Here is a 26,187-nt window from a genome sequence, read left to right as displayed (position 1 = left end):
TCTTGATACAACCTATATAAATAATATTCAATATGTAAGTAGTACAATAAAGAAGACGTTGGCCCTTGCGATCGTTAATTCCAGTCAGTGCACAATAAGAGTAGGCTATTCGATTTGAGACACTAACTGTGGAAATTCACGCACTACAGAAGTAAGTAGCCTATTACTACATGACAGTGTAGGCCTACTCATGGAGGTATTCAAATTGAGACATGTCCTTCCTTATTTCTTTCATCCTTTTTACCTTCCTTGGAAACTTCATTAACCCTGAGCTCGCAATCCAAGATGGCTGCTCCATGCATCGTGATAAGGCCTACAAGTTGTAGCTACTTCACACTGTTGTTTAGAGACTCATTCTTGTTTTTCTGTCATTAAATCTTACTCTAATGATGTTATGTTGCTTTAATGTGCACTCTATCACATAGTGTGTTGGTATCAGCCGGTATTAAGCTAACAAAAGGACAACAGCATTGGCCATTGGTTGGTTTGTTTGTTCCTTCATTCATTGCATTGGCTTATCAAAGTCATAACTCTTAATATGAGGAAGAAGAAGGAACTATGAGAGGGTTTTTTTCACATTTCATTTCTTTCAAAACATTCAACATATTTTTTTTATCAAACTTGTCGCTACTACAGTATTTTGCAGCTGATTGGCCAGCCTGTTTGCAGTACGCCTCACTCATCTTGTCCGAGTTGGGATCATTATAGTAAGTTGCCAGCCATTCTTAGTCATTATCATGTTGTAAAAACTTTTTTTAGACATGTAACAATAATTGTTAAATCGACAAACAAACTTTCTTCTTGTTTGCCAAAAAAGCTTTAGATTTTGACTCGTAGTGACAGGCAGGCATATACTCTACATCCATATTTAATGAGCTGTGAGAAACAAGGGTTTCAAGTGGTTTAGTGTGACATTTTAGTGCAAGCTGACAGGTCAGCGCTGGTCTCTGTCTAACCTCCCATTGTGAACGTGCTGTGTTCACGCAGAGCACAGCGCTGGACTGTTGAAGTGGATTAAGTGATCTAAGTGAGGGGATGTGGAGGAGGACGCTCCACCATTACAGTGAATGATACTCCTGTTACAGCTCTCCAACCGGCACTTCAAACAGCCAAAAGTGGGAGAGAAGGAGGAAAGGTGGGGATGCAATGTGGGAATGAGCCACCCCTACTTCAACATTTTATATTAAGAGCACTTGCAGTTTGCAAATTGCCCACTTTCCTGACAGACATAGAAGTTGGATTAAACAAACAGGCCACACAATAGCAAGATGGCGTTACAGTAACTTCCATGTGTTGAGTCACATCGCTGGTAGATTTGGCTGAAAAAGATAATATGGGCTTTCTTCATGACCAGATGACGTCCATGGCCACCACAGTCACATTTATCGTCCTTCCAAAAACCCCTCCATGACAATGTTAGCGACCTCACAGTCTGCCGGCATAATGTTTGCCAAGTGCCTCTCCACAGAGCCAATACAATACTCCGCTAACTTCAGAGCACTGTCAGACTCGCTCTTAATTAATTCACTGTTTTAGAGCTGTGACAGCAGCACACTCTGGGAGAGGATTATAAATGCAACAGAGTGAATATTTACTGCAGGTCAAAACAAAAGTATGTGAAGTCCTCCTTTAGAGCATGGCTCGCCACAAAAGCACTGAACAAGTGTCTGTGATGTGCTCAAGCATCACGTTCAGTTCTTTGAGCCAAATGCTAACATTAGCATGCTGAGATGACCCCATTGCAAACGTGCAACTTTAGCTACCATCGCAATGCTATAGGCCTAATGTTGGCACTGGGGTAAGGCCATGGATGTATTATATTATCGGGTAAGGCTGAAGGGAGCTATAGCTTTTCCCAGAACTTGTCCAGAAAGAAAAGATATTAATCACAAAATTAAGAGACTACAATTCATCCTCATGGAAAACCAATCGACAGGCTAGCTGCAGAAATATGTCATTAAAAAACACAAAGGTCAACCTGATCAGGAGGTCACCAAAAGGTCAACATTGTTCCTCTTTTGGAAGACAAAAATATCTGTACAGAAATGTTGTTACAATCCACCCATTTGTTGAGCTATTTAGACGAGCCTTAAAAACAAAGAACACACATTTTTTGGCTGCAAAACCACAATTTACAAATTTGCCAGAGAATAACGCACAGAAACCAAAGAGTAGCCTACAACCTAACTGAGAGCTCATCAGAAAAACGAAACACATACTATCTCCTATCATTTAGCTACTATAAACCAAATCAGATTGTAATTCATCACCAGTTAATGTTCAGTCAAATGTATTTTTGCTCCAATCACTACATCAGCAGAGCTTTCTTGCCCTCTGAGGACAGATTAAACCGCTCCATGAAAGTGCTGTACCTCCTGGCACAGCACCAGTCCTTGTTGCTAGGAGATTTTTTTTTTTTTTTTCTTTTTTTCACAAAAACCTCAACACCTGATGAGAGGAATTGGGAGGTTAGTGAACAACATCATTCCTTTCCAGTGGCTGAATTGCGGCTTTGATCATAAAACCTCAACTGAACTTAAAAATCATAGGTCGTTCTTTTGATGGGACGCACAGAGGATCCCAGGAGACGGCGGTGGATCTCTGGGCCTTTTTTTTTTTTCTTCCCTAGAAGACACATGCTGCACAAAGGGGACAATTACCCCTGGAAATGCCAGGCTTTATAATGAACTCTGATGAATTTCTATAACATCTGACCACCAGTATAAGACCTTTGTACTCTTAGCTATCAGCTATTCATTATTCCCGGCAGTGGCAGGCACAAGACATTACTGTACTACGTGAGCCAGGATTGGAGACACTGGCAATAAAGTAATAGTACCCCCTATCGAAAACATGAAAGAACAAGCTTTTACCAAACTTTTTTTTTTTTCAGGCTAACAGCAAATAAATAAACGGCTAACGAGCAGCAAGACAATAAGCCAGTGTGGCATTTTACACAGCATGGCATTATCAGAGTGCGAGCATCTCTGCCCACTTGTTCACATTAATGGGACTCAAGGATGAAAGTTCATTTCTGGCAGTTCCTTTCCGAAAAAATACAAAAGAAATATAGAAAAAAGATTATCCTGGTGCAGCAACAATGTGTCTTACTACACCAGCCGGGTGCAGGGAGCCATGAAAGATGATTCATGTGAATAGAGATTTCTTTTGGTATTTAGAAGGAGCAGGTTATGCATGTATTGAGGTTTTACTTTAGTGTATTTTTTAATGGGATGGTATCACAGCGTTAAGGCTCACGATGTTCTCGATTATGGCCTTGTAATAGATTTGAACTCACTCACATCTGTCCTTGTCACATCTGACTTACTAATTTCCACCTCCTCCCATTTTTCACCTTGCCAGCCTCATCACAGCTGTGAAAGAGATTGGATGAGGATACATACAAGTCGGGAGTGTGTCCATCAGGGAGTGTGTCCATCAGCTTATCTCCTAAAGTAACTTTGACAGCGATCCTGTAATGAGATGAAAGATTTGTAAGGAGCTTCATACATTTGGTCCGATTCAAAGGGGGACATTTCTCGCAACAACTGATGCTGCTAACAATTTCCTGCCCTGTTAGAGGGAGGACAGATGATTAATTCATGTCTCTGCCGTCTTAACGAGGTTGTGGCCGTCGGTGGGCGGGAGGGGGGCACACACTCCGCAGACGCTTTGATATCTTACATTCAAGGCTGTGTCACCCATTAATGACTTCTTTGAGCTGTGGAACGAGCATCATTATCTCTTTCCAAAAAGGGTAGGATGAGAGATTTCAGCTCAGCTTGTATAAAGACAGGGGAGGAATCAGTCAGTGTGTGTGTATGTGTGTGTGTGTGTGTGTAAGCGACACTTGAGCATTGCCTTGCACTGCAACTTGTATCTGATGGAAAGAATAGAAGAAGCTGCTTTTTTTGTTTCCTAAAGTCGAACAAAAACAGCAATTACAAGTTTCTAAATAGGCACTGACAATGAAACCTGAATGTTTTGTCTGTATTTCTGTATACATTTTTATTTGTAGGCTACATACATTATATCAAGCCATGCATGGTATAATCGGTACAGTAATAGGCGGGTGCATATATGAAAAAAAAACACCTAACCCTAAAAAAATTCTAACAAAAGGTTTCTCAGCTGTTTTTTATAGTATTAGATGTCCTTAATAACATACTAAAAGTTTACCAAAATTTGGCCACTAGAAAGGTGTTATTTTCAAGATGGCGTCCAAGATGGATAGGAAGCCTGAGGAGACACCACAGGTGAATAGGGTAAAATTTTTAACTAACAGATATCACCATGAAACTTCCCAAGTTTATCACTTACATTAAGACAAATATTTTTTGTATTACAAGTTTTGTCAAATTGTATGTTTAAATATGTAAATGAGGCAATATCTCATTAAATATGCGCTAATTTGCATATCCGAAATCTGAACAATGGATAAAAGCCACTTTCAAAATTCTTGTTTTATTTTGTTGACATACTAGAGTCAGACGTTTTTACAGAGGGGATTTTGGATATCTCTCTTTATCACTCTGTAAATGAGAAAATACTAGCTGCCCTAAAAATTCAAATATCGTCATGTTTTTAGGAGTAAAATGTTGTATAAGAGCCCGAAATCTCCACTTCAGCAGCACTTACAGACACCAAACCTTCCAGTTTGATCCCTTTCTATATTCTGAAGGTTTTTACAGAGGGGATTGTTGATATATCATTCATAGCCTGATTTATAACACATTTTACTCCTAAAAACACGACCAACTTGAATTTTTAGGGCTGGTGACAGTATTTTCTCATTTAGAGAGTGATAAAGAGAAATATCCAAAATCCCCTCTGTAAAAACTCCTGACTCTAGTATGTCAACAAAATAAAACAAGAATTTTGAAAGTGGCTTTTATCCATTGTTCAGATTGCGGATATGCAAATTAGCGCATATTTAATGAGATATTGCCTCATTTACATATTTAAACATACAATTCGACAAAACTTGTAATACAAAAAATATTTTTCTTAATGTAAGTGATAAACTTGGGAAGTTTCATGGTGATATCTGTTAGTTAAAAATTTTACCCTATTCACCTGTGGTGTCTCCTCAGGCTTCCTATCCATCTTGGACGCCATCTTGAAAATAACACCTTTCTAGTGGTCAAATTTTGGTAAACTTTTAGTATGTTATTGAGGACATCTAATACTATAAAAAACAACTGAGAAACCTTTTGTTAGAATTTTTTTGGGGTCAAGTCATATTTGCACCTGACTATAAGGTCAACGCCTTGTATAATATTATAGAAGGACAGTGAGCAGTTCCCATAATGAACAAGCACTTGATGACGGTGGAGACGATGACAGGAAGAGACCTTCAACACAACCAGACCTGAAGAATGAGGACACAGAGAGAGACGGAGAGGAGATAGAAGTTGTTGCTATAAATGCGTGGAGAGAGGAAGCAGCATAAAGTGTAAGGGATAGTTCAGGGTTCACCTGTAAGCAATATCAAAGAGGGACATTTTAAACCTAATCTTAAATGTAGAGAGAGGGCGTCTGGCTCCCAAAGCCAAATCGAGAGCTGGTACCACAGGAGAGGAGGCTGATAGCTGAAGGGCTCTATACAGCTCAGAAAAAAAAGCTAGACCAGTATTGACTCTTGCTCTTATCTTATAACCGAAGGATGTGATTTCTTCAGTGGAGGAAACTCTGGGAGGCTGCTTTCACCTGAATGTTGTGTACTACTACTACTACTACACTCTGTCATCTTGTTAACAGGGAGCATGTGCAGCTGACCCCACAGCGCACAGGTAGAGACCGACTGACCTCCAGGAGGAAAGCTTACTTTAACACATAGGTACAGAAAACACGGTACCTTTCTTACATGTTGATTTTGTCTAAAGATGTCAAAAATTGCTGTGTGTATGTATCAGTTTTCAAACATCTTCAATAGTTTGGTCGGAAATGTAAACCAAAAAGTATTTTGTCATCATAACGCAGTGATATAATTCCATTTCACTGTACCAGTACCACTTGTGGGAGTTGAAGCTTTAGACCAGGTTAACTTGACTCGTGCACCTTCACTGCATGGAAAAAAAAAACTTCCACAGGACTCTGGTGAAAAAGATTAGACATAATGTATTTATTCCTTCTTTTCCAAAGTATCTAGTTACAATAGTAATCCAATCGAGGTAAGCCTCAACTAACTCTACCTTTGTATTCTTAAAGTGGCAGTAACATAAATATGGCTCCTGACAAAAGGTTAACCTCTTTAACTAATCATGAATTAAATCAAATGAATTTAACTATGGTAATCTTTTGCCTATTTTAATCAACTATTTATCCAATCAAATCAATTATTTATTTACACCCATATGAACTTTACAATATAAACAAACAAAGCATGTAAAGCGCACAAAACACACTTTGGCTCCCACAATACTGAATAGTTGATTGCTACTATTGTTATTGTCTAAAATCAAACACAGGCGCATAACCTTTAAAAACTAATAGTCTTCAAACCCAGGCTGAGAAGACCTGCATGTGAAAGACTCAGGGTTCGTTTTATTCTTTTATTTGAACTCCCCATTTGTACTCAAACGCACCATCGGGTGCAGATTTGAAGGAATAGACCTTTAACTCCACTTCATCTTTAAATTAGGGCTATTGTTTCACATGTTATGATATATAATACCAGAGTTGATGGGAGCTGATACTGAAACATTACTTTTGTGGAAGTTTACTTTTAAAAATATGAATATACATGCTAAGAGAAAAGTATTGAATATACTGAATGACTAGAGATCCTTGGCTGACTCTATACGGTTTTCCATAAATTTCACGACCAAAAGATACCTCTTTCTTTCTTTCTTTCTTTCTTTCTTTCTTTCTTTCTTTCTTTCTTTCTTTCTTTCTTTCTTTCTTTCTCTCTTTCTTTCATCCAACCTCTGTGGGCTATTCAACCACTTCCCTGCACTCAACACCCAGTCATCAAAATATTTTATTTATTATTTTTTCTTTCTCTTCTTTTTTTTCTACTTTTAAGAGGCTTTTCATGCCTCTACATCCATTCTGTCACTTCACCGCTGCGGCAGTGAGAAGGGTTCAAGGGTCACGGCAAAGTAGAGAGAGCTGGATGAGTGAGAGGGTTTAAGTTCACACAGAGAGTGGAGGATTGTATATTTCCTAAGAAAACAGGAGCAGCCATTTGAGTGGAGGTCATGGACATTTCTATGCATGCTGATAGAATAGGTGGAAGCGTTGGAGGAGAAAGGCCTCTTAAATCTAAATGAACTAAAAGCTCTTGGTTTGAATGCTCTTCAGCATATACTCTGCCAAATGTACTCTACCTCGAATAAAGCACTCGGGTCAGAAGGGATGTTTTTTGAAGCTTTTAGGCTAACTCTGATTCCCACTTAAAACCAACTTTAGTTCCCATTTCTAAGTGAGACTGGGCCTTTTCTCTGCATCGGTTTCAAACAAGCATGTTTCTGTCTGCAAGTTGTGAGACATTTGTATTATATGAAATGTATTTCTCTGAGGATCACTTTGCCACCAACAAGAAATGTCTATGTGCCAATATATTGAATGAAAATGCCACTGAATTTGGTCAAATAAGATTTTCAGTGTCACTTTTCAGTTTCACTCTGGATTTTTGCAGCATCTAACAAAAAGGGTCTCAGTGCAGTATCAATAACTTGAAAGGGGGGTTGCTGAAAACCTTTATCAAGTGAGAATGAAACCATCAAAGGAGAATCACAGAGACAAATGTGCACACTATACATGCACATAGAAATTTAAAGGTGCAATACTTTTCAAATCCACATGGTGGCAGCTTGGCTATACATACTGTGAGCCCCTAATAAGAGGCATCTTTGCTTTCATACCTATTTACAATATTAAGGCTTAAAAAACACAAGTTTTTTTTATTTAGTTTTACTTGATCAGTTCATTTACTATTGATTATATGTGCCAGCATTTGCAAACAACAGTCCTATTGCTGATTTATATGTTTTTCTCTAAAAACTAACAATATGTAGGCCCATTCTCATTCTTGATCTTGGGAATATACTAGATAGATGAAATAATAACTTAAACTAAAGTACAAGAGTAATTGCTTTTCTTTTCTAAAGGTCATGGTCTTCTTAAATGGGCAGCAGTTGAAAGCTTAAAAAAACAAAACAAACATACAGTAGCCTACTTGGTACTTTTTTTTTTTCAAAGGCAGTGGGGTGAGCAGTGTAATTTTTTTTTGTGATAAATTCTTTATTTTATTTTATTTCATTACATTTTCATTCATCCAGACCCCTTGCCGGTGTCCCGAGGGTAACAGGACGATTACAGGGGGGGAAAAATAAAATAAAATAAAACAAAACAAGACACACAACAGCAGTAGCACACACATTCATGAGGTGTTTCTCAGCGCCAGAGGTGTAAATCTTGTAGGCCTACTTTTTTTTATTATTATTTCAGCAGGTTGAACTATTGTGATTTAATGTGATTGTGTTTTATCAAATGTATCAATTGTGTTCAGTCTTTTAAAAAACATATATTTCTTTGAGTAGCCTAGGAAATTCATTTTAAGTTATCTGCAAAGAATATTTTGTATACAGTAGCCTATCTGTGATTAGTTTATATGAACAGCAGGTGGCAGCATCGAGTTTCACGTCTCTCTCCTTCTAACCACTGAAGAAGCAGCAGCAGCAGCAGCAGCAACACACTGCTAGGTTTGCTAGCAGGTTTGCAGTTGCAAGTTTCACGTTTGGTCCAGAAGTGAGCGTCAAAATGCTCCTCCAGACGGTCAGGCCGTGGCTGCTTCGCTGCCGGACTTTACCTCGGGCTTGCTCGAGGCCGTACTACGCCGATAAAGTCGCTCGACTCGGCTCCCAGCCGGATAAACAGTCTTCAGACTTCCAGGTAGGTTAGCATGATGCGGCTAACGTCAGCTAGCCCGACGACCTAATGTCAACTGCACACACTGCCCAAAGTCAACAAGGCGAGGGGGGGCGGTGATGTCACACTGTAACACTCACCTGCAGACAGGTACAGTAAGTGTAACATCACGGTTAAGGTCAGCTAATATCGACAAGCTTTGTTATTTAAGGCGAGACACTATTACAGGCAAAAACATTGTTTTTTCATGCACTGATTAATTTTGAGATTTTTGGGCTGTTTTCTTTCAGAATAGTGGAAAGAAATGGTAGAAAATCCACATTATGGTGTTTTTATCTATTTATTTTACTTCATTTTTTCCTTAAATTCACCTAAAGTTAACATGCGACTGTGGCAAACTGTGCCATGCCTGTCATCTGACCCGTGTCATGTCAGGTATCATTGTAAAGCTCTCTATCTCCTGAACAATGCCCTAAAAATGTTATTTCCTTAAGTATCAGCACTGAAATGGTCTTAAAAATGGTCTCGCATTGGTTTGGTCTCGGTCTTGGACTTGGTCTCGACCCCTCAAAGTCTTGGTCTCTTGACTACAACACAACCTCACAGGTGTGGTTGTTGTGGTCCTCCACCACTGCTTTCTATCAGCTTTGCTCCACCTGCCATAACAGTCATTATTCAGTCAATAAAAGCTACTACTCTTTACTTAACGAATTTCAAGTGTTTTGTCTGTGAGATTTTGAAGGAGTAGTGACATTTAAAGATAAGACCAAGGTTATTTCTATTGGAGTTTCCCATGAGAGTGCACTTGTGTCTCAAGTAATCACCATTTGTTTCACGGCTTAGACTTTCCATAACCACACAACTACAACTACACTGAAGGCACTTCAGTTTTATTATGACTTGCTCCAATGAATTGATGCTGTTTCCAGACGAAGTGCTCTCATAGTCAAGCGTAATGAGGAAAGCTCAATGTCATTTGAACTTTGCAGTATTATTTTATAATCATCTAAACTGCTTGAACCTGTCTCCCAGTCTACTTTTTATGTCTACTTAAGACACAGGGGGTATTTACTGCAACATTTAACACATATAATCACAGTGAATGTGTAGTTGTAAAGGTTGGTTACGGGAAAATTACACATTTTGTACTGTAGGCCCTAGGTGTTTTATAGTACAGGTAGCTTAAATGATATGATGTTCAACTGTGTCCTCAGATAAAAAACACAGGAAGATATCAGCATTGCATATTGCTAAAATCACATTAAAATACAAAAGCAGGAGAAAAAAACCAAGTTATATTGCACGTTTTAATACATAATGGTCCTTGGATTTAGTTATAATTTAATATGATGTAAAACAGGATCACTATATCATTTAAAACATGAACTTTGTAATCGTGGTACATTGTGTCCTCTATTCAGTCGCCAACAACCAGTTCATCCACATTGATGCAACACCAAAAAATATCACTTGATGGCACCACAGACTCATTTTTGAGTGTTTGGACCCTGGAAAAAGACACGTTTGAATATATACCAGCCAGGATAAACAACTTGTTTATTACGTGATTGTTTCCCACATTAAATCAGTGTTATTGCAGCGGTTTTTCGTGACCTTTTTTTAATTTCCCCTTTAACAAAATGTAATTAGATGACAAGACTGTTGAGAGGGTAATAAACTTCTCTAAGGCAAATGATCTAATAGCTGACCTTAACAATTCAGTTTGTTCCATAATCATATCTCAGATGATGACGGGGTTGTCTGCAGTGAAAAGCACAGGCCTTATATATAATTTTCCTTACTGTGGTTGGTGAGTGGGTGGCTGCCTTACGTACATTGTCATTATTTACTGTTACATAGGGCAGAGATGGCTGTATTGATTAGATTATTTCTGTCTCAACACATTAGTTCATGAGTGTTTATGAAATCCGGCTGTGCTTTACATGACACTTATTGTTTTGTGCATTGACAGCCTCATTAACCTTGAACTCTTAGTCATCCGTATAAATCCTGTAACATGACAAACAAAACAAATGTGTGTATGTATGTATTCGTCTTGTTTTTCAGGAGAATTATGAGCGAATGCAGGCTCTCGTCGATGAACTGAAAGGTCGCACAGAGAAGATTAAATTGGGTAGGTGTGAGCGCATGATGGACTATGTGTACTACATCACTTCATTTTAATTCCAACAACACAAATTATTGACAGAGTTCAAGCAATATGATTGATGAAAAACACCTTTACTTACACTTGTTTGTTCCAGAAAAAGCTATTTATTATGCTATTATTGTGTGTTCACACGTTGCCAGTGCTATTTTTATTCACTGTGGATATTCCAGTGCCGTTAACACATATAACGGGGAGTAGTTTACAGTAGGGTTTCACCACAGATGATACAATAGAGTGTAAACAAAGTAGTGATTATAATAAATGTTTATCTTAATCTAAGGATGCAGAATTGTTGTTTGATGTCGAAACTCCTACTAAATTGTTTTTATTATAATTTTCTTTTCTTTTTTTTAAATTCAGGTGGGGGAGAAAAAGCCAGAAGACTTCATACCTCTCGTGGGAAACTCCTGCCCAGGGAGCGTATAGACAGACTGCTGGATCCAGGGTAGGACATTCACTTCTATCTCAAACTCAAAATCCATGGTTGAATCATCCTGAGAAACCAGATACTGTATGTAACGATTTGTAGCTGGTAGTTCAAAGATCTGATATTTACCTTTTGACTGAGAACAGGTAAAGGAGGACAGCATTGCTGGTGACTTACTGCTTGCTATACTGTACAGATTTACTGCTTTCATGCTTCAAACTCTGAACTCTGAAGTGCAAAAATGTTCTTTTGAATTACAAGCCTGTCTAGTTCTTCGCCACATTTCATTTGTTTTGTTGTTTTTTTCATTTGCAGGACCCCTTTTATGGAGTTCTCTCAGTTTGCTGCATATGAGCTGTATGGAAAAGAGGAAGTCCCAGCAGGCGGTATTATTACAGGGATTGGGCGGGTTTCAGGGTAAGCACTGTGAACATCCTTTTGTGTTGTTAATCTGTAAGGATGTTTAAAAGAATAAAAAAAGCCATGAATGTATTAAAAAGGCAACATTTTGATCTAAGTTGAATTTTTAAACTGATTGGGATCAAACTTTTCACTTTTACTTTTCCCACTAATGAAGTGTGATTAAAATTTGATTAAAGCAGATATATTTCTGCTTAAACAGCAGTTGCTCTGCAGAGAAATCCACTCTGAACTGGCAGGAAAATACTAAAATTTATGAGTTTTTTATAACTACATGGATGTTTTTTTAATCTTTGTGACTTGAATTTGACTTTTCTGTGTAATTTGCAAGTGAATTTCCACTCAATGTGCACCGGTCGAACTTCAGTGTTGTTGTATTTTTCCCCAGGGTGGAATGTGTTGTTGTTGCAAATGATGCCACGGTCAAAGGAGGAACATACTACCCAATTACAGTGAAGAAACACCTGCGTGCTCAAGAAATAGCTCAGCAGAACCACTTGCCATGCATTTACTTAGGTGAGTATATTAGTTTTTAAGTCTGTAATAAATTTTATCTAATTGCAGTGGTGAAAGTGAGAAACTAGGTCCAGTTAAGAACAAACACAAAAGGACGGAGAATTAAAAAACAACAACATATAAAAAACTGTACGGTGTCGCCTAGCAACCCCTTATTAAAAGACACTTATACCAGTGTAAGAGCAGTGACATGTAACGTGTGGCTCTAAATGCAATGTTCGAAAACAATCTGATTTTCTGAGTTATTCAGACAGCAGATGAACTTAAACATGATGTTTCTTAAGACAGATTGGAGAGTGTTGACTCGAGCAGTCACAAACATTTCGGCGGCGCTGGTCCATCTGTGCCTTTTTAACAATTAAACAATAAATACAAAAATCGAGCTGTATGTGGAGACTCATTGTATATCATCTATTGAATGAGAATACGAGATGTTTGATTTGCTTATCTACTGTATGAATATCTGTAACTTCTCTGCAGTTGTTTCAAAGTCAAATGTGCCTGTGGAGAAATAATGGTGTTTTTTTTGGTGCAGGCTGTAGTTCGTATAAGAGAAGATAAAGTATCTGTAATAAAAGCCAGGGGCCAGTAGTGTTAATATTAATCAGTGAGTTGTTTGAATATCCTCGCTCTTGTCTACTTCAGTGGATTCTGGAGGAGCCAATCTGCCCAGACAGGCCGATGTCTTTCCAGATAGGGATCATTTCGGACGCATCTTCTACAACCAGGCCAGGCTGTCTTCAGAGGGAATCTCACAGGTGAGGTTTATGTTCTCTGTGTAGCTCATGTATTTATCCCTGTATGCACTTAACAGCCACAAAATCTTGCCTCGCTTCGACGCTGAAAGGGTCGTCTGAAAAATTATATCAGAGAGCAGAGACGGCAAATTTAAATAAATGACCTGCACTGTTGTAGGTTATTCATCCCTAAGAAAAAAAAACTGACTATTGAATAAGAGACATCCTTGGGTTTTTAGAAACAAAAGAAAACCGAGGCTGTCAGGACCGAGAGCTGATGAATGCAGTGGGTGATGGCGAGAGGTCGAGTCTCACACAGGTCTCGCTCTCTCATCGCTCCAGTCGACCCAGGAGCGATAAACACAGCAGAATATATTCATACATCTTCACCAAAGCTCAATAATTTATGCTAATACATCTCTCCAGGTGATGAATATTTTCATGTTGTTCAAGGATTTTCCTTCTGTGGCATCTGTTCATTTCTATTAAGAGGTTTAGTTTTCCACTGGCCTCATGTATTTAGAGTAAATTACTGTATTGAAAAATGAAATTATCTGGTGCTATGTTTCTATGCTGTTAATATACGGATATTACTTTACTTTATTGTTTTATTGTACGTGGACAGTCCCAATTAATCAACTGCATTAAATACAGTAAAAAGGGCAGCTTTAGCCAGCATGGCTAATATCCTGCTGTAGTCCCCGGCCAGATGACAATTGGCATCCTAAAAAAACGCCATATGTCGCCATATGTCTTCTGTGCTACAGTATGTGTTATATGTGAACAGTTAAAGCAGATAACAGCGGCACGGCCGTTTCGGCTAATGCTGTGTTCAAGGCAGGCTTTTGAAACCGTAAGTTACAGCTTCAAGTCACAACTACGACTTGGTAGCGTTCCAGGTAACCCGTAGCTCGTGTTTTTACCGTCCTGTTGTCTGTGAAAGTTCCCTATAACGGCCACTCGTAACTTCCGACCCGTGAACTCGTACCAGATCGAACTGGTATGACTTCACAGGAAGGAAAAACACAAAGTACGAGTTTCCTTGAACGCACCATGAGTTAGCAGCCCCCGCCCTTGTCAGGCATCAATTGGTCCTCGTGCTACGTCACCACATTCACGCGCATCCCTTGGCTGTACACACAGCCCTTCATGCCGTTCTCTCCCCTCATTGGATAACACTTGTATCCCACAAGGAAAATTTTCTCCTCGGGTTACAGCAGAGCAGAGTGACGGAGAGACTCGTGTTTAGGCTGAAATACTTCATGTAAGTGATTGCTGACGGAAAATAGGACTATTTAGGACTTATATTAACAAAAACATTCCACTGATATCTGCTTTAAGTGAGATAACTCAACTCAACTCAATTAAATTCTACTTGCTATTGCCCGAAATGTTATTGTTAATAGCATTGACAATTTAAATCAATATTGAAAGGTAATTGTATGGAAAGGAACATTAAACAGTGCAGAATCAACACTAAATCTGAGTTCTTCCTGCTTCAATCAAATGTGAAGCTGCAAACTCCTGAAGCCAAGTTGTCCTGCGAATAAACAGATTTCATAGTTTTTTTTATTACACCGGTATTGAATTCATGCAGTGTCAAGAGCTTTCAGGTCTCGCTAATGTGTTAAGTCCATTTTTAATGTTGTACATATTTTGTAATCAGATTCTTTTTGTTCTTTCAGATAGCCGTTGTGATGGGCTCCTGCACCGCCGGAGGAGCGTACGTACCGGCGATGGCAGATGAAAGCATCATCGTGCGGAAGCAAGGGACCATTTTCCTCGGAGGACCTCCACTGGTTTGCTCATTCTTTTATATCTGATAAACTGTGCGGGGATAAGGCGACGTTAGGACGGTATAAAGGTCACTGATCGCTGGTTCACACACCAGGCTTCGCTGCAGGGATACTGTACGTCCAATGTTGTTTCAGTTTTGTTTAATCTCTGTGCCTCGGTCTTGACAGGTCAAAGCTGCCACTGGAGAGGAGGTTTCTGCAGAGGACCTCGGTGGAGCTGATCTTCACTGCAAGTATGAAATTAAAAGCATCTTCCATGACATGATATGTGTGTTTGTTTATGTGGTACAGCTCTAATTATACTGTTGTGATCCATAGGAAAAATACTCCTCACTTAAAATGCCTTTAATTTAAATCAAAGCCCTTTATTTTCCTCATATTTTCCAATTTTGTCCATTGGTGTCATTTACAAACTGGGTTTAGGTTTTCCAGTGTACGTTTTATCATATAAAGTCACAAATATTCACTTTATACATTTTATAGCACAAAACAATGGTCACTGATTCACATTAATGAATTTAAACAGTTAAAAATAAACTCATATCTTGTGCAACACCATTGATGAAACACATGCTTCTATCAGTATTACTATTTGCTGTAATAATTTCACACTGATTGATTTGTTGCTCTTTTTTCTTTTCTTTTGTTAACAGGAAATCTGGTGTGACAGACCACTACGCTTTGGACGATAATCATGCGCTTCATCTGGCGAGGAAGGCGGTGCGAAGCCTCAACTACAGGAAAAATATTGAGGTCAGTCGGTGATTATAATCACCGAGAGTCACACTTAATCACTCATCAAGTCATCATGTTTGTACCTGCAGCCGACACTGAGCCTGTTCTTAAATATTTCAGGTCACCACTGAACCGACAGAAGCTCCTCTCTTCCCTGCAGATGAACTCTACGGCATCGTCGGAGAGAACCTGAAACGCAACTTTGATGTCAGAGAGGTAAATGTCCAGATTCCTGTATTGTCAATTCAAGTTAAGTCAAGTCAAGTCAAGTAACTTTATTAATACTCGTGGGTGGATGTGTTTTGAGGGTAACCTCAATTTAAAGAGGAACTATGCAGGATTTGTAGCTTAACTGTGCTACATTTTTGCCTTAATTAAACAGCTTTGGAGTAATTGTGATGGTTTAATAAATGGTTTAACTTGTTACGAGGGAGGATGGAGGCTCTCTGCCTTCCACATGCATGTCAACGTGACACAAACACGCCCCGTAACCCGTAATCTCTTGTTTATGACAGATTAAACTACACAGATATACACGTCGTAACATCGTACATGATATATATTGTTATACTGTTCTATTGATTGATTTCTCACCGGCTTTGTCGTAAACAAATGCACATGGCCAGAATGAGGGTTAGCAAAACAACGGAAAAGCGACCAGACTTACGGTTCTAGTAATAGTTCCTCTTTAAAAACGACGAAACCCAAAATGAAACACTTAAACAACACAGGACAGAGACATGGACAGAAATCAAGCTCACTGATTGTGGACAATACATGCCCCATAACAATACCAATGTAACATAACTGTAAAACATGTTAAGAGCATGACAGGGAGCAATGAATAAGTTAAAAACAAAATAGATAAAACATAACTTCCCAGTTACTCATGTGACAATGTACCTATCTTTGCTACCCTTTTGTTAAATGTGCGTCTAGCAGAGCGTTATCATTAATTAAACAGAGTTGTTACAGAATGACACACAGTGTTTTATACTTACAAAGTAACCTGTCTCTTTTACAGCTACTGAAGGCACTTTGAACAATATTTAGCTGTTCGGTCCCTCTATCAGCGGCCGAGTCAATAATGGACGACTGGCATCAGTCACTGTGTCTTTGCTGTGTGGTGACACCTGCCAGATGTTCTCATTTGGTTTAAAGCCTGTGTCTTTGATTCCTGGTGCAGACCCAGGGAACAAGAATTACTACTGACTCCAGAGAGGTCCAAGTGTTTGTAGTGTAGTGTGACAGTATTGGCAGTCCATTTAGGACGCACTATCAACTTGACTGCTCACCCTTTACAGGAGTTTTTTCTACTGTAACAGCCTTTACACACAGCACAGACTGGCCTGAAATCTCTGGAGTTATGTCACATTATGTGCAGATTGTTTAAAGAAACAGTCTTGAGATATTGAATAAATTCTGAATTTAAGCAGTATATAAAAAGGAAAACAGTGATTAACTTATTCTCCTAACAAGTCTTGTCTGATTCGCCAACGCCTGATACTGCTACACTGCATTCCTCATTAACTCCACTGTTGTAGTTGCTCTGTCCCGTGGCTTTAATTACTTTGTATCACTAAGCCTCTCACTTAAGAAAAGTCCCCAACAAATGTCGCTGATTACTGTACATCTGTTTCAATGAACTTTGGTCGATAGATACTACATTGTCTGGCAAACAAACAATTGAACATGGCTCCTTATACCCTTAAACACATAGAGGTGTCAGAATATACTCTAAAACAAAAAATTCTATTCTTGTTTCATAAATCTTTTAATAGCTTTCTTTAATAATTTGATTGCAGGTCATTGCCAGAATTGTAGATGGCAGCAAATTTGATGAGTTCAAGGCTTTCTATGGAGACACACTTGTCACAGGTAAATGAAATAACACTTCTGTAATGAGTAAGATATCATAACATTAAATAACATCCAAGTACAACTGGAATCTGCTATATCATCTCTTCAACTTTCAATATGTGCCTCTTCAGGATTTTCCAGAATATTTGGTTACCCTGTGGGAATCATCGGCAACAACGGCGTCTTGTTTTCTGAATCGGCTAAAAAGGTAAACATCCTGAAGAACATGAATGTATTCCCTAAAGGAAAAACATATAGATGTCTTCACATTTTCTGCACAGTGTTGGTGTGTAACCTCACAATCTAGCAAACAAATTTGGGGAACAGAAGAGACACAGATGGAAATCTAAGAGTCACATGGGATTAAGAGGAAGCTTTGTACTGGTGGTTTTGTCCCAGAGATTTGCTGAACGCCAGTGTTTCTCTCTGGAGGGGGGTTAGGGCATTTAGGGGGAGGGGGGTTAGGGCATTTAGCATTCGTAGATGGTTCGTGCTGGCCCCCTCACTGTCGAGGCGCCGAGTTTCTCTCTGACAATAAGCTCTCAAATTGCACTTGTCAGGGGCATCTCATGAGTACGCTGATGGATGGCATTGTAATAACATAGCATTTAGAGACCATGGACAAGGGACAATCATGATTTTCATTTAATATAATTCACTTAATTTGCAAGCCAAGCCTGCCGTGAACAGAGCCGCTGCACTTTACACAGCTGAAGGAAAGACGAGGAGCTAAATTTGTGATTATAGACTAATAAGTTTTTCTAAAAACACATTTTGAATTGGATTACAAGCTTGACCTGAATGGAAAAAAAAAGGTTTTCCTTGATTCGTTTCTTCTTTCTTTTTTTTCATGAGGTCTCAATGTGACAGTATGAACATTGGTTATCTCATCAGTGTAATTACAGTTGAAAGAGACTGGCGCGGCTTCAGAGAGACACAGACATGCTCAGAGAGTGCATCCAAGAAAAATCAATACAGCACCTGCATCTGGAGATGTGATTCTGTGACACACTGTCATCGCCGAGGACGTGCGCCTCGTTCCATTATACTAACTGTTGTTAAAAGATTTTCCCCAGGTATCCGTGTTTGTGAAAGGGAAAGGTAACAGGAACAATATTAAATTTCTGTCGTTGGCACACGCACACATCGGGGAGCAAGCTGATGGATCATTTATTTTTCACCGAGTGACAGTTTCTCATAGGCAGCCATCTTTCTACATTGTCTCCAACTTCTGTTTACACTTTGCGATGCAAGGCATGGCTCTGCCTCGCTGAAAGAAAGCCAGGAGAGGTAAATGCCAAAAATGAGGAAAAAACACCTGAGTAATTCAGCAAATACAAAGTGTATGGAAATGAGGCGTCTCCATGCAGTGCAAGTCTTTTGTGCTTGTTTGCTTGTGCGATCGCTCCCGGCAGCCCCTGTGTTGTGCTCTGTGATTTTTTTTTTTCCTGGCAAGACTGAAGGCTATTCAGCTCCTTCATTTTAAAGTAAAATCTAACAAATACAAAAGCCAGTGTGAAGTCAGATGACCTCCCTCTCAAGCTGATAAGTTTTCCCTCCCGACTGGGCTCGTCTCAGATGAAGATGATGATTAAGGTGAGGCAAACTGATTGAGGGACACACAGAGTGGGTTTTAGGAGAAACGCAAAGAAGTTGTCGATTTTTGTTCACCGGATATCAGGCAAATTGATCACTTGGGGAATTTAAGGGTATTGCTTTTGGTGGAGGTGAAAAAAAAAAAGTAGTTCCCTGCTATTTGTGAAATTACAATCTCAACGAGAGATGCAGTTTGTCTACCGCCCATACACCTCTAAATGTCGACCAGCTCAGCGTGTGCACTTCTCTTCTTTCAATATGTTCTTTATTTACACGGATGTTTCTTTTGGCAGTTCAGTCAAAGTTTATATTTGTGTTAATCTGCCATTCTATCATTTAATTTTAAGGTACTCGTCTGTGTTTTTTTCCCCCCTTGGGTTCACTGAATATTACATTTCTGTTCCAGGGTACGCATTTTATCGAGTTGTGTTGCCAGAGAAACATTCCTCTTATTTTTCTACAAAATATAACAGGTGAGTGGGAATTTGTTGTTCTGCTTTTATCTGAAACCTGAACATGGTTGTTAATTAAAATCAAAAAGCACAAGTAAGATTGTTTCACCATTGTGGCCTTTTAAATAGGATTTAAGCCACCCTCTACAGTATATAATCTAAGCATTTAACTGGATAATTTGCTGATTACATTATCATCAGATCATATGACATGCATGAATCTTCATTTCTAGCACACTCAGACTTCATCCCTGATATAATAACACACACACACTCTCACTCACAAAGTCCACTATTTTTTTTTTGCAATCTCTCTTCTCCATCTCCATCGCAGGCTTCATGGTGGGGAGAGAGTATGAAGCTGGAGGAATTGCCAAAGATGGAGCCAAGATGGTAACTGCAGTCGCTTGTGCCAATGTCCCCAAGATTACCGTTATCATCGGAGGTTCGTACGGCGCGGGAAACTACGGCATGTGCGGCAGAGCTTACAGGTATGAAAAGGTTAACGAGTGGTCTGTGACGGCATGAACAAAAAAAAAGAATAAAAAAAAAAAAGGAGACCTGGCTGTGACCTTTTTCCCAAAAGTAAAGCTCATTAGCCGTGTCCAAATTGTTTGTGCGAAGCTGAAGAGTAAATGCTCTTTGCGCGCTGTTGAGTTTTGCCCTTGGATTTTCACATCCAGGTGGAGGTGACCTTTTGTTTCAGCAGCAGAGAGCATTTTAGATTAGAATAATTTTCTAAATGTTTTATGTTAAAAACAAGCGTTTCAGTCAGAATGTTCTCACTCCGACCACCTCTCTCTGCTTTAGTTAAAGGAACTACAGTATACAAGATTTCTACCTTAATTTAATCGCCTCGGAGTAATTGTGATGGTTAAAGGGATAGTTCAACATTTTGGCAAATTGGCCCATTGCCATAATCCCTATAGTTTTAGCAGTAGGTTCGTTACCTTTAATTGTCGGTGCAAGCTATTTTTAGAAAGGTGGAGCAGAGCCGCGAGCTGCTCAGAGCTATGCTACAGAGGCTAATGGGATATCTTGGTTTCCCTCGTCAGACTCATCAAATACACAATCCAACAACTCCAAAACGCTCTGGTGGACAAGTTGTGACCTGCACATTCACCACGCTATGAGATAATAATGAACCGTTAAGAGACAGAGTTGTTTTCGAGGCAAATGCAGAGACTGCCCCCGACGGAAACACGCATCAGCGGTTTTGCATGAATTTGCCTCTAAAACAACTCTGTCTCGTAACGGTTGTTATGTGTTTGATGAGGGAAACCAAGAAATCCCATTAGCCTCCGTAGCGTAGCTCTGAGCAGCTCGCCGCTCTGCTCTGGCGTTCTAAAAATAGCTTGCACCGATAATTAAAGGTAACAAACCTACTGCTATGACTATAGGGATTATGGCAATGGGGCAATTTGCCAAAATGTTGAACTATCCCTTTAAATAAATGACTTGTAACTCATTGTAAAAGACACTCAACTTAAAATTACACACTGTACACTACATAGTGTGAATAGTTGAAGCTGTTGTTAAATTGAAGGATTGAATTGAATTAAATCTTGATCCTCGGGCTCACACGGCTCCTGCTCCTTTTTGTTTTCCATTAATTTGAATAAATTTAGAAAACTTAGTGGCAAGCACTCACTGGTGAAATTAATTTGCGAAAACACAAATGAATTAACACTTTGGAAAATTTATGCTGGCACTCACCTGTGGTTGGACTTTTTGAATTAGTTTTGGAGTAATAGTTTCCCAACCTGTGTGCTAATAAGTCATGTTTTCGCTGTACTCGGCCTTATGTGGTGCTAGATCTTCATTACTGCAGATTGATTTTCGTGGTCTTGTTACAGTAGTTGTTCATCTGTGGCGTTGCTTTCTAATCATAAACACATCCACACTCTCTGTTTCTTCTCCTCTCTCTCTCTCTTGCAGCCCACGATTCCTCTACATGTGGCCAAATTCACGAATCTCTGTGATGGGCGGCGAGCAGGCGGCCACCGTCCTGGCCACCATCACCAAGGATCAGAGGGCGCGAGAGGGAAAGGAGGTAATGATTCACATTATTCATCCCATCAAATGCTTCACTTGAAAGGCTTAAATTGGCTTTGGTGGATTTGCTGCCAAACGCATAAACATTATGAAAGACACTTTTCTTTCCGTAATGGTTTGACATGGCACTTACTACAAGGTTAAAATTATAACAGTGTGAAGTGATGAATAGCGCAGTCATCAAATAGATGTAATTAAACTGTGTCAGGTTTGCTTTTATGGGTGTATTAAGAGTGCATTAATAGCTTCAGAATGACACCTCATATCAGTTCGCTGATGGCAGGCGTTTCAATCAGAGTTTAAAGATGGTTCGACGGTATAAAGCGTTATAATGAGGAAAAAGGTGGCGAAAACTAATTATGGATTAATGCCTTTTACACGTTTCAAATACACTCGTTTTGAACTGTTTTTGTTCCTCTTGAACTTTTGGAGATGTTGTCACCACCAGTGCCATCCAGAACAAAATTTATGAAAGTCCCCATCCCTTGAGTCTTTCACCCAGTGCGTCATCATTACAGTATCTCTCGCACTGTTGTGATGTATCCAGGCAAGACATTGACACGAGAGGGATTTAAAATATAATCCTGCTCGTTTGATTGGATCGCTAAAAAAAAAAAAAAAAGGTGCTGCTTAATGAAAACGGCATCAATCCTATGTGGAGCTTCAGGGGACTGTTGCCTGCCACCCACACCTCCTTCATTCACCCAGAGGAGGAGGTGGATTAGGATGTAATGAATGAAAGAGACTCCCTTTGAAATTGTAAATCTGTTTTTGAACACATGCACACACACACATGCGCACACATGTTATGACTCAACCACAATCTAATGCTGAAATGTGTCTTTACGTGATGTAGCAGGGTTAGAGTTTGTCACTTCAAACCACATTTGATTGGATAAATTATGATGACAATTATGATGATAATTTAGATTTTTTTTTTAACCATATAATGAGAATAATTCACACAGAGGCACTCACAGTCAGGTGCCAGTTAATTTGATCTTCGTAGGGAACCTTGCAATAAATCATATCTTTATGAGGCTTATAATAACGAGTTTTGAGCTGCAATTATTATCTGGTTGATTGATTTGTCATTCAACAACAATACCGCACGTTTGCTGGTTCGAGCTTTGCAGATTCTCAGGATTTGATACTTTTTCTTTGTCACACGACATCTATTACAACAGATTACCTGCAGCTTTTTTTTTGTTATTTTTTGACAGAATGATTAATTGATGTAATCAGCACGCCCACTGATAATAAAATAATCCTTAATTGCTCCCTTAAGTTTTTGTTGAAACGCTTTCAGGGATTTGTTGATTCAAGTTTAGTTTTAATATGAAGAGCTGTATTGCTTTATACTGAGAGGTGTTTTTCAATATTTTCTTCCGCTCATTTGTAGCAATGGGGGCAGAGGAGAGAAAAAAAAACAGCATTCACTCAACATTTTTCATTACGCTCAGTATTTTCACAAGGATTGACTCATTATTCTCGAGCCCAGGAAGCCAGCCTCCATGACAAATGAATTTGCCTCGTACACTTCAGCAACCTTTAGAAAAACAAATCCTATTGGCACAAGTCCTCATTGCGCTGTGTTTAAATGGATATGATTGTGAACTTTTATTTTATTTTTTTATTTTTTTATTTACCTTAGTTCACCTTTTGCATTCTGTTGTTTTTCCTTATTCATCCTCAGTTCACAGCAGAGCAGGAAGCTGCCATGAAGGAACCGATAGTGCGGCGGTTTGAAGCGGAAGGCAGCCCGTACTACTCCAGCGCCAGGTAAGACATGACACATCATCCTTCGGTGAGGCTTTGAAAAGCTACCGCTATGCCGTCAGACAGTGTGTCATAACAGCGCAGTGACACCTGGAGATGTGGACTGATAACATTTGACAAAGTTGGAGCACAAACAAAACCACCAACATTTGTTTCTAATCCATTTTTGTTCAAATCATGTCAATAACTCATGTTCATCATAGGCCAGAAAAAATAAAAACACAAGAACAAACCCCCTTCATATGCGAGGGCTAATGTTGTGACGTGTTTCAAGTGTATTTCTCCATTAGATGTCATGTTGTTCTCTTAATATCTTTGCTCTTCATTAAACCCCAAGGGCTTTTTTCATGCTGTATATGTGAGCAGAGCAAGTATCAGACGACGATGAGTTCTTAAAAGCAATCATGTGGTGGAAAATTGTGTGTAAATGTTGCAAATGCTAAGAGAGAATTCAGCCACTAAAAATGATCCAGGTAACATATTAATTTAACTGGAGAAGAGCCCTAGCCCCCAATCCTGTGGTTGACTCTATAAATAAAAGCTATTAACACATCTGTTGTAGGGATAATAGTGCCAGGAAATGTCTTTTGCAACAATGAAAGATGAAAATAGTTGTTGCCCAGTAATCACGGCCCCAATAAAGACCCTGACTAATAATAATAATGAATGAGTACCCGTGAGCCTTTAACAAATTAATTTAAATCAATAATGCATGAACCCATTTATAGCAAAATTGCTCGCCGGCCATTAGAGCTGCAATAAAAGTCAATGAATCAATCACTTGATGATACTTGATGGTTCGAGCTTCCCAGATGTGAGAATCTGCTGCTTTTCTTTGTTATAATCAATTTTGAAATACTTTTAGATTTTTGGGGTCTCGGTTGATCATACATCACGATGGGATTTCTGAAATCTAAAAAATAGAGCTTATTTCACCATTTTTGTATCTGTTCTATTCTATTATGCATCATATTTATAGACTCATATATTCACTCATTACATTGTGCTTGTTTTTATACCTTACATAATGTATTTGATTTTATACTTTGTGTATTGGAGTCATGTTGTGTGCTTGTTGTAACTGTGTTGTGTGACTACTGCATTCTTTTCTATTCTATTCTTTTGTAATTGAGAAAATAATCAGATCAATTCATATAGGTCATAATTGTCACCTCTTGACTTTTAATACTCCCAGGAAGTTGTATAATAATGAGTTCAATCAAAATCAATTTGTTTGTGTACAGTATGATTATGTTTTCAGGGCACATAGTTGTTATGCAATACACTAATTTGGATGATGCTGCTCTTTCTTACATTAAAAATGCAAAAATGATGAAAATGAATAATTAATTGCAAGATGTTCATATAATTAAAATCAGCGTTATAGCCATTAGTATGGTATACAAGGATCAGAACCATGGTAACTTATAATAGAGGCTGCTTTGATCTTGGATGATGGTGGGAAATGAGATCAAGCTCAGAAAAAAAGGCAAAAAGATCTGAAAAAGATTTTAAAAAACTCTACAAGTGTATTAAAACTGAGATGAAGGAACAAATTATTCAGGCAGATGAGCTCAAAATCTTAACACTCGATAAAAGTCACTGATAATAGATCTGCACAAGTGACACGAGAAGCACTATCCATGAATGAATGAATGAATGAATGAGGTGAAATATGTTGTCTAATGAAGTCACCTGTTTTGTTTTACAGACTCTGGGATGACGGGATTATTGATCCTGCTGATACTCGTCTGGTTTTGGGACTGAGTCTCAGCGCGTCTCTGAACGCACCAACAAAGAGGACGCGTTTCGGAGTGTTCAGGATGTAAAATGTTCGTTCATCCTGTACAGGTGTAAACCTCACGACTTTCCAGAGATGTACTGTAGATATTCTAGGTGTTATTTGTTTGTTTGATTTATTTCTAATGTGTAACAAACAGAAAAACACACACTACAGAAAGTTGAAATCACAGAAAGTTGAAATCACAGAGTCTCATATACTTTCTGTTGTGGGACTTTTTCTCCGTCACGTTAGTGCCTTAACTGTTACTACCCCCTTGTGTAAATGCAGCTCTAGTTATAAAACTATTTCCTTTGGTGGATTGGATTTTTTATTTTATTTTGATCAAATACTGTAAATGGTGAATTAAAAAAAATGTGAATTTAAATGTGTCTGTTTATTCAGATTAAACTGCATCTGAGTGTTGACAGAACCTGATAAGAAAGAAACATCCCAGTATCAAAAAAAAAAATACAAAAATCATAAGGGGGCAGTGTTCAGCCATAAATACCACACTCTCTACCATCCAGAGAGAGATGGCACATACACACTTGACATTTTCCGAGCCAAGTGCTTTCCAGATAACACACAGTGGTGTTCTCATATTGACTGAGCAGCTGTTTTGATGAAAATCATGGCAAAATAAAGGTTTTTGAACATGGCCGAAATTCGATGTGGTTATCTGCAATGCACACTTATCTCTTCTCTGCACACACACATGTGGGTTTACCAAACCTCTGCTTCCTTTCCACTTGTTATTTTGTGCAAATACTGTGTTATAACAAGCAGGAATAGGAACAGTGTCTTATAGTGCTGAGCTGCAGACTTCACCAGCTGGCCACGCTTTTGTTTCTCTCTCCCTCCCTTTTCTCTCTTATGTCGATTTATCTCCTTAAGTGAACATGTTGTGCACAGTTGGTACGCTCACATATTGGGAAATGACATCTGACTTTGCTCTGGCAACAGGTCTCTGAGGCCGAGGATGATGGT

General features: G+C 38.9%; 1 protein-coding gene across 1 annotated transcript; it reads left to right on the top strand.

The window, feature by feature from the left end:
• The first annotated feature begins 8,700 nt into the window (after positions 1-8,700).
• mccc2 (methylcrotonyl-CoA carboxylase subunit 2) lies at positions 8,701-25,657 on the top strand. Its single transcript, XM_085786023.1, has 17 exons — positions 8,701-8,898; positions 10,942-11,008; positions 11,405-11,489; positions 11,787-11,888; positions 12,280-12,407; positions 13,053-13,165; positions 14,830-14,943; positions 15,109-15,173; positions 15,594-15,693; positions 15,796-15,891; positions 17,481-17,553; positions 17,667-17,743; positions 19,538-19,604; positions 19,918-20,074; positions 21,522-21,636; positions 23,335-23,420; positions 25,129-25,657. Exons 1-17 carry the CDS (start codon positions 8,767-8,769, stop codon positions 25,244-25,246), a joined length of 1,695 nt encoding a protein of 564 aa, XP_085642149.1. The 5' UTR covers positions 8,701-8,766; the 3' UTR covers positions 25,247-25,657.
• The last annotated feature ends 530 nt before the right edge of the window (positions 25,658-26,187 follow it).

Source organism: Trachurus japonicus, chromosome 9, assembly GCF_045865225.1.
Source record: "Trachurus japonicus isolate A0001 chromosome 9, Traja_1.0".
Taxonomy (NCBI): domain Eukaryota; kingdom Metazoa; phylum Chordata; class Actinopteri; order Carangiformes; family Carangidae; genus Trachurus; species Trachurus japonicus.
The sequence above is the reverse complement of the archived record's forward strand: the minus strand, read 5'-3'. Positions and strand labels throughout refer to the sequence as shown.